Here is a 9,230-nt window from a genome sequence, read left to right as displayed (position 1 = left end):
ACGCGGACAAGACCGTCAGTAGGATCTCCAGGAAGATAGATTCTACAGCCCGAAGGGACAGTAGTGGGTTCTATTGGTTGTTGTTGGTTGTCAGGGCAATATCACAACCAATCGGTGGACGGGCTCTGCCTGGGCCTTGTCTTTTTTAAAGATACTTCCCCTTTCCAAGGGGTATAAATATGAACGGGAGAGCACGCCCCTTACTCCTCCCATTTAATTCCTTAAAAGGCCCTAACCATAGACATATAAAGGTAGACGCCTCCTTCGGCTCTGAAGCGTTCGTATCTCGGGCGCGCACCAGCTTCCGCCCTCAGTCGCGTGCGTCACAGAAGGGGACGTTCGGTAGGCCAATCAGAGGCCTACTGAACGTCACAGAAGGGGGCGTTCGGTTAGGCCTACTGGAGGCCCCCTTCTGTGACGCACGCGACTGAGGGCGGAAGCACAAAGGTTTTGCGATACCAGTCGCTCCAATGAACTGCAGAGGCCAATGAGGTATCTAGGTTTCTATATCTATGGCCCTAACTCCTCCTTTTTTCGCAGGTTGTTTATAGGAGTGTTACACACACTCAAAAACAGTACAGACGAGTAAGGTCAGTAGGGTACAACAGCAGTGACACAGAAATGTGTATCAAGTTCAACTGAAAATGATAAATCTTCATGTCACAAAGCGCAGTACGGCAAATAAGATGTACCAGAGTTTTTGTGATCTTACCCAAGAAGTTTAATACATAACTTTTTAAACAATCCTTTCAAACACTTTGACAGCCAACAGTGGCCGAGTAAGCAAAATAAAGCACTGAATTTTTCACATGTTTTTTGTCACATTCAACAGATCAACCTGCGAGGGGAGGAACCCAACAAATGAACACACCTTCTTTTCTCGTTGCTATGCAACTTCTAAGCAACGTTATTTTTTAAGGGTAAGAGAGTTGTGTCATTAATATGGAAATCTTTACTAGAAAACCCAAAAATATAACCATTACATTTCCCCCACAAACTGGAATGAAGAATTTTTAAAGTGGAAAAATATAAAGATGTCACATTCATATCTCAGTGGTTCTCAAAGTGGACAGTGTTACAAATGGACCCTAACAGGTGGGTCCATTTGGTTCCATTTGTACGCTCTCAGAGTTGTTATCCTTCTAATCAAAACATTTGAGAACCACCGTCATATCATAATGGAGAACATACAAAAAACCAACAACACTGAAATAACCGTTAAACTAAAGATATAATATTCAAAGCAAAACATTGATATGAATTCAGATAGACTTTGGAAGCATTCGTTAGACCAGGAGGAGTTAATGTCAACCGACTTCTGTGTTTTGGATGCAAGTTGAGGTTAATGGGCTCTATGCACAGCAGCCATATTATCACTTCCTTCCCAGGTGTTACCAATGATACTAATGAAGGCTCTGTTCCATTTAGTGTAGCACAGTGGTTTCCACGACCCCCATAACTCTGAGAGTGTACAAATGGAACCAAATGGACCCTTACGGTTCCATTTGGTTCCATTTGTACACTCTCAGAGTTACACACCCATAAGGAAGCCCATGAGGGTCCCTGGACCCCAACTTCAGACCCACTGGTGTAGCAGAGTGTTCCCAGTGAGCCAACATGCACACAATATCAGCAACCCTGACTCTGTTTGACCAGAATGGAACAGAGCCTTCATTAGTATCATTGGTAACACCTGTGAATGTCTTCACAATATGGCTGCTGTGAATAGAGCCAATTACATCTGAGGAGGAGAAGCCTTTAACAGCTTGTTAACAGTTTATGCGTTGAGCGGTCGATTACAATCCTGACACATGTGGTTCAATAACCGGTTACCACGACCCCCCCCCCCCCCACCCCCCCCACACTCCCAAGGTTGAAAACCACCGTTATAAGAGGAAAAAAATAGAAAGCTAGTTTCATGTAAACATGCTGTTGATTGACCAACACCCTCCTGAACACAAATAACTGTATAATAACTAGATTACAAGTTATCAAACAAAACCAAAACGCAACAAACCGTCATTTATAAATCTTAAAACATAGTTCAGACCAAACGATTTCTCAAGCCCGATTTATACTTTGTCGTACGACTGTGTCGCATGCCATAAGTAGGCTAAACGAATGAAAACGTTTCAAACGTGAGTCTCCATGGCTGTCGATAAATGATCACCTGTCATAGACGCGAGCTTGCGAGCTATGTAGATTTTGTTTCAGGGTGACTATTGTACAAAGAAGCATAAATGAAGCGTTACAACGTTGCAGAGAAAAATCACATCGGTCTGGAATAACCCCTTAACCCATTTAGACTGGGAAAGAATCTGTGTCATTTTTAGATTTCTTTGGCTATTCAAAAATAGCAGATATACAAGCTCATGAGCTTGTAGATCTGCTATTTTCGAAAAATCGCGAACATTTGAAACTGTTTTTGAAAATATTTTTTATAAGTGTTTTACAACAATTATATATTCAAAGATTTGCACACATTTTATATTTTTTGAATAGCCAAACAAATCTAAAAATGACAGATGCGTTCCCGCCACCAACTCTGGTTTGACATGAGGCAGAGGAGGAAAAAAAAAGTATTTTTTAATTCAAACTGTCAGTATTCTCAATTTACAGACGCATTTAGGAATTTGTCTTCCAATAACATCAGTAATTAAATTGACCAGATAATATGTAAAGTGGTGTTTTGTTAGTACCATGAAGAGAAGGAAATGAGCAAGAGTTGAGATTTAAAGCAGGGATGGCGTTTTAATTATTTTGACAGATTGGACCCAGATTTTATTGAATGCAAATACTTTGCCGAAACATTATCCAATTATGTAATTATTTCCTATCCTGACAGGATAGGAACAAGACTTGGATAATGTTTAGCAAAGTTTTGCCTGATTTAAACTTGGTTGCGTGCCGTGTCGCACACTGGAAATGCCTTGTGAGCTTGTAGATCTGTGATTTTGGGTGTGCGACACCACGAGGCAGCTAACTTAAATCAGGCATTACCATTCAAATCCGTTACTGCTGCTCGTTCATTCTAAAAAACGGGAAATGTGAAAACGTTGATGAAAACCAGGCGTGGACTATGGTCAGAGCGGAATGGAAGCGGAACAATAACAGAGCCTTTTCGTGTCCAAATATCCATGCGGTGACAAATTAAAGACAGAAGCTGGAATCGTGGTTCTGTGAATTTTACACCCTGTTCAAACAGGTTCATACACACCCCCCCACACCAACCAATCACAACGCCGATGTGATGACATCAGCTGACAGGGAGTGATGTCAGCATAACGGTACGTGTTCGGGGAGACGGTGATGAAGGGTTATGAAGAACAACGTCTTGGCAACTTTGGTCACTTCAGTTTGATTTCTTTCCCTGCTCACTCCCAGCCTAGAGAGCGAGAGCAAGAGAGAGCGAGAGAAAAGAGAGAGACAATGTATTTCAATTTGAAGTTATATACACATATACGCAGTGGTGGAAAAAGTACTCATATTTTTTACTTACAGTAAGTATCAATACTGCAATGTGGAACTACTCCGTTACAAGTAGAACATTGGAAAATACTCAAGTAAAAAAATACCTCAATTTTACTTAAGTACAGTACTTGAGTAAATGTACTTAGAGTAAATGTACGTAGTAACACCACTGCATATGCGTACACACATGTAAGTAGGTATGTGTGTGTGTGTGTGTGTGTGTGTGAGTTGGTTGTGTCAGTATGAGAGGGAGACAGTGTGTGTGTGACTGTACAGTATGTGTGTGTGGGGTATTTGTCATTCCGTTTGAAATCCAACTGCTCCACCCTGCCTGTGTGTGTGTGTGTGTGTGTGTGTGTGTGTGTGTGTGTGTGTGTGTGTGTGTGTGTGTGTGTGTGTGTGTGTGTGTGTGTGTGTGTGTGTGTGTGTGTGTGTGTGTGTGTGTGTGTGTGTGTGTTGAAATAATGGATGGTGTTGCAATCCTCTCTTCAATCCCTCCCTTATAACTTTTTAAATCTGGTCTAAACTGCTTTTATTTTTGCAGCTTATTGAGTCTTAATGTCTTTTACACGCCAGGAGCATGACGAATAAACAATCGCAAAAAAATGCGTTGGCGTATCATTCATTTCACATCAAACTATTAATGTGGTGACTGATGCCTCATTCATACAGGTTGATGTATTTTTCATACAGGTTGATGTTTCAAAAATACATTATGTTGCTTAATTGCTGCATAATAGTGGTGTTCTGTGTGGATGTACTTTACTTGACCGTACATGTGATTCAGCTACATAGACACACACACACACACACACACACACACACACACACTTTTCCAATGGAGTTTGTACATCCTGACCCACCCAAAATGTCAAAGGTTGAACACACACCAGTGGCGAGTGTGTGCGCGCGTGTTGTAATCTTTCCTGGTAAGCTTCTCATATCAAGGAAGTCGAGCACTTTATCATTCTTCAGCTGACCAGTACAACCACAGTCTTCTACTGTTGTACTGGGAGCTGACACATTGGTGTGTGTGTGTGTATACAACATGGGGTGTGTATACTGCATTTGTTGTGTATGCGTGTAGAATTGGTGTGTGTGTATTTATTCTGTGTTGTGTTTATGTGTGTGTCTGTGTATATGGGTTATATATTACTTGTATGATGAGGTAGCTCTGGTATGAAAATATGAGAGAATGTGGAATATCATCTTTTGTATTTTTGTCATGGGAATTATACTTTGTTGAAGTGAAGATTTCTTTTGACGTGAATGGAACTGTTATTTGACGGTTTTCACATGCAAACACACTAGGGCATTCACCGAATAGTCGAATATTCGAATATTCGAATATCAAAGCCACTATTCGACGTTGTAAACCGACGTCGAATAATCGCTATTATTTTTATTATTTTCATTTTTTTTGAATTTTTTTTTTAGATTTTGTTGATTTTTCTTTTTTTAACAGGGGCTTCTCAACAGCAGACAAGCAGCTATGAGCTCTTGTGTTTGTAGTTCTCCTAATCCATTCATGGTTGATTGTTGTCAAATCATTTCATACTGTATGTGACGTTGTGCCGTCACTCAAAGTGTAGTGGTGCGCTGAAACAGCAGCGCGCATGCCAGAAAGATGCCTTGTAACGACCGGACCGAAGGATGGAACTGTGGTTGTTGTTGAACATATTGTAGATGGGATAGGCTTGGAAAATCATTTGACTTATTCCAAGTTAAATGAGCTGAATTAATAAGTTTGCTACGTTTCTTTTCAACCAGAGCCGTGGTATCGCAGAGCAGAGCAGCAGCAACGCATGTTATGCTAGGCTTCGTCGTAGGAGAGTGTTGTAGCGAAAATAGCAGATCTACAAGCTCACAACGCGTTCATCCGTGAGGCAATGTGCAGTTGTACATCTGCTATGCCTGGACCAGCTGATTTGGGTTTAGACCAATCAGAACGCACAGCTGGCTTTCATTAGTTAACCCTTTAATCGCTGATTATTTTCAAGGCTCGCAAAACGGCATTTTAATGATAAAGGCTCGTTTGTATTGGATGAAAAAATTATTATATATCACCGTCGAATAATCGTATATTCGACTACTTTTAGGTCGAATAATTCGAATGCTAAAAATCACTATTCGTGAATGCCCTAAAACACACCTGATTCATTGATCATTTGAACTTTCAATATTTAGTATACTTCTTGTGGCATTTAACCCCTATACGCCCCATTTAAGAATAGCAAATATCTACAAGCTACGAACTACAAGGGGTTGTGAGCTTTTAGATAGGCTATTTTCGCAAGTGTTGCCTATAACGACATGAAAGACCCAAAATATGGACGGCAGTGTTAGGATGTGGTAGCGTTATTGGTTTTTAAGTGTGTGTAAATAAAGCTGGTTCATATGAGACACTGATAACTTCATCTCTATGGAGGAAATCTGTTTCTGTGCATTAGACCCATCCGTCACATAGGTAGAGCGGCCATCTTGGAGCCGGAAGATCCTCCTGGCTGCATGTCAAACTGTCCTTGAGAAAGACACTGAACCCCGCCTTTCAGTTCCCCGCCATGCGCTCTACCTCTTGAGCGCTACTAATGCAATGTTTTAAAAAGGGTTCATGAGAGCTTTACTGTTGTAGCCTGAGTAAGGTTGGACAAGATTCTTTATTATAATCATCATTCATTGCCCAAACGTTAAGAAAAACTGTCAGGGGCTGTGTCGTTCTTTTTTGTCGTTTTTTGAGCAGTGTAGCGTTTTGGACAGTGCGCTACACCCGTCATGCACTGAGTGAAAAGTTTAACTATTTTCTACTTGAGGCCCAGAGCGCTCTATAATAAAAAACTTGGACACCAAGAGCTCTGAAACGCGATGCTGGGAAGAGGAGGAGCGCTTCAGTGTGTCTTTACCATAGAAACGCACGACGGGGAAGCACTTTCTGTGGTTCGTGTGTAGGCTACTTGGTGTGTGTGTATAGGTCAGTGGTGTATATAGGTGATGTATGTGTGTTTCTGTGCGCATGCGTGTGTGTTACCTGTAGTTTGTCGTGTTCGCTCAGCAGCCGGTCATATTCCACTGTCAGGTTCTCAGCTTGTTTCTTCATGGCCTGAACATCACTGTCTGACTTCTGAAGAGCTGGACACACACACACACACACACACACACACACACACACACACACACACACACACACACACACACACACACACACACACACACACACACACACACACACACACACACACACACACACACACACACACACACACACACACACACACACAATAAATCATCATTACATCACATAGGCCTACATGAGAAGGCAAACGTGTGAATTACGATCAACTTGTTAGATATATTGACATGGATGTGTGTGTGTGTACATTTCTTGGTGGTGTTCAGCTCGTCCCTCAGGGTCTTCAGTTCCTCTCTCAGGGAGGTGTTCTCCTCCTCCAGATCTTCTTCTCCTCCCTTCTTCCCTCCAGCCTCTGGAAGCTGCACACCAGCATCTCTGAGCTTCTGCACACACAGGAGAGAGATATGATCAGTTCCAATGTGAGAAATCAGAGAGATCGGTTTTGATGATTTTGTGTCATAGTTTTAGTCGACGAGTGGAGGGGGAAAAAAGGAGGCAGCCCAAGAGGCTCTATGCACAGCAGCCATATTATGAAGACATTCACAGGTGTTACCAATGATACTAATGAAGGCTCTGTTCCATTTAGTGTAGCACAGTGATTTCCACGACCCCCATAACTCTCAGAGTTACACACCTGTAAGGGGCCATGTGGAAGCCGATGAGGGTCCCTGGACCCCAACTGTAGACCCACTGGTGTTTCCAGTGGGCCAACATGCACAATATTAGCACCCTGCCTCTGTTTGACCAGAATGGAACAGAGCCTTCATTAGTATCATTGGTAACACCTGTGAATGTCTTCACAATATGGCTGCTGTGAATAGAGCCTAGTACAGACCCCTGGGGAACCCTGGTCATTGAGGTATATAAAACGACTGAAGCTTTGTAGTGCAGAAGCATTGGGCTCCTCTCTAATGGAGAGTGCCTCATTACATTATACGTAATAAAATGATGACATAGTGGCCCGGGCCCAGCTGACCCCATCAGCAGAGACCAACAGGTGTTCATACCAAACGCTCCTAACCTCACTGGCCCTCAGCCAGAGACACCAGCTGCAGTGTGTGTGTGTGTGTGTGTGTGTGTGTGTGTGTGTGTGTGTGTGTGTGTGTGTGTGTGTGTGTGTGTGTGTGTGTGTGTGTGTGTGGACTATAATTGGGGGCCAAATGTCCCCCTGAGTATAGGGTCCCCACACATTTTTACCAATGAATTTCCAAAACTTTTCCAGAATATTAAACCCAATTTCCAGGCCTATATAACTATCATTCAGCGCAATAATAATAATACTCCTATGTGCAATGCCCAAAGACAGGCAGTGTAGCAAAAATAAAGCATAGAATGGTATAATTCCATTCCAAATTTCGTGCCAAATGTACTGACTAACTACGCATCACGCTGCAGGTTGGGCAGAAACCTTGTATTACCATATTTCAACTTTTTATGTTTTTGGGGTCCGGTTTGAGAACAATGATAAGCCAATAAGTCCGATGTTGGCATCAGGTTCCAAAATGACCGATACATCGGTGAGACCGACGTATTGGTCGGGCTCTAGCGGTATACATTAGGCTGCAATCACACAGCCCGTTCGGCGAAAAACTACTTATGTTACATATTTTGTGTAATGTTATACATGTTTTGGAAAAAGTTTATAAACAAAATCAATAGCCAAAAACAATGCATAGCCAAATATTTTTCCAGGACCCTTGATAAATTCCAAACCTTTTCCAGGACTGGAAAAAGTTTTTTCTAATTTCAAAATATTTCCAGAAATTTCATGACCGTGGGGACTTAAGAATTTGATAAAAAAAAAATACATTGTGGAGACAATTTTGGTCCTGGTCCTCACAAGAGAAATGATTGTTATATGGTTAAAAAGGGAAAAAAAGGATCTTCAGAGCTAGACTTACAATTAGGGAAAGATTCAGGTTGGTGTTAGGAGTAGACATTTAAAGGTTAGGTTTAAAGGGTTTTATAAGGCATTGGTTCTCAAGGTGGGGTCCAGGGACCCCCAGGGGTCCTTGAGGGAGTTCCAGGGGGTCCCCAGCTAAATGATAGATAGTTAGGAACCAAATGGACCCTTATGGGTCTGCAACTCTGAGTGTACAAATGGAACCAAACGGACCCTAACGAGTCCATTTGGTTCCATTTCTACACTTTGAGTTAAATCAACATTGATTTTACAATATAAATTGGGGTCCCAGAGATAGAAATGCCATCAAATGGGGGTCCGTAGCCTAATGCATGTCAAACTGGGGGTCCTTGAAATTAAAATGGTTGAGAATCACTGCTAGAGCCGTAAAATCTTTTCTTATGGGGGTCCCTGAAGCATATCTTTTCAAATGGGGTTCTGCGGGCTTATACTTATACTTAAGGGATTTATACTTTGGTCTCACACTGAAAACAGCCGGTCTTGTAGTAGATGGGCTATTCTTGGCTTTTAGGCTTAAAAATGTCACAGAACAAAAATGAGGCATTCATAAAATTAGGAACAGAGAGGGGATGTCCCCTCCATTCTGAAATGTTGATGTCCTCCTATGTATAGTAAACCAAACCAAACGTGTGTGTGTGTGTGTAGCAAATAGAGCCCCCACATAAGCCCCGCCCACACAGAGAGCAACTGGTGTAAATACCAAACATC

At 42.0% G+C, this 9,230-nt stretch overlaps 1 protein-coding gene across 2 annotated transcripts in view; it reads right to left on the bottom strand.

The window, feature by feature from the left end:
* Positions 1-703: 703 nt before the first annotated feature.
* The window catches only part of bcap31 (B cell receptor associated protein 31), a 30,380-nt gene continuing 21,853 nt past the window's right edge, over positions 704-9,230 (bottom strand). The window contains exons 6-9 of one of the 2 annotated variants that reach the window (XR_014601695.1): positions 6,846-6,981; positions 6,497-6,597; positions 1,740-3,385; positions 704-1,350 (exon numbers count right to left, since the gene is read on the bottom strand). Coding sequence is in view for 1 of the 2 variants with exons in the window: in XM_084069660.1 (XP_083925786.1) it covers positions 3,353-3,385; positions 6,497-6,597; positions 6,846-6,981 (270 nt within the window). In the remaining variant the exon portion in view is untranslated. Of the gene's footprint in view, positions 1,351-1,516; positions 3,386-6,496; positions 6,598-6,845; positions 6,982-9,230 lie in introns of those variants that run through there. The other variant, XM_084069660.1, reaches the window with a different exon arrangement.

This window comes from Gymnoscopelus microlampas (genome assembly GCF_963454915.1).
Source record: "Gymnoscopelus microlampas genome assembly, chromosome: 10".
NCBI lineage: Eukaryota > Metazoa > Chordata > Actinopteri > Myctophiformes > Myctophidae > Gymnoscopelus > Gymnoscopelus microlampas.
Note: the sequence above shows the minus strand (reverse complement) of the source record. Positions and strands in the feature narration are given on the sequence as shown.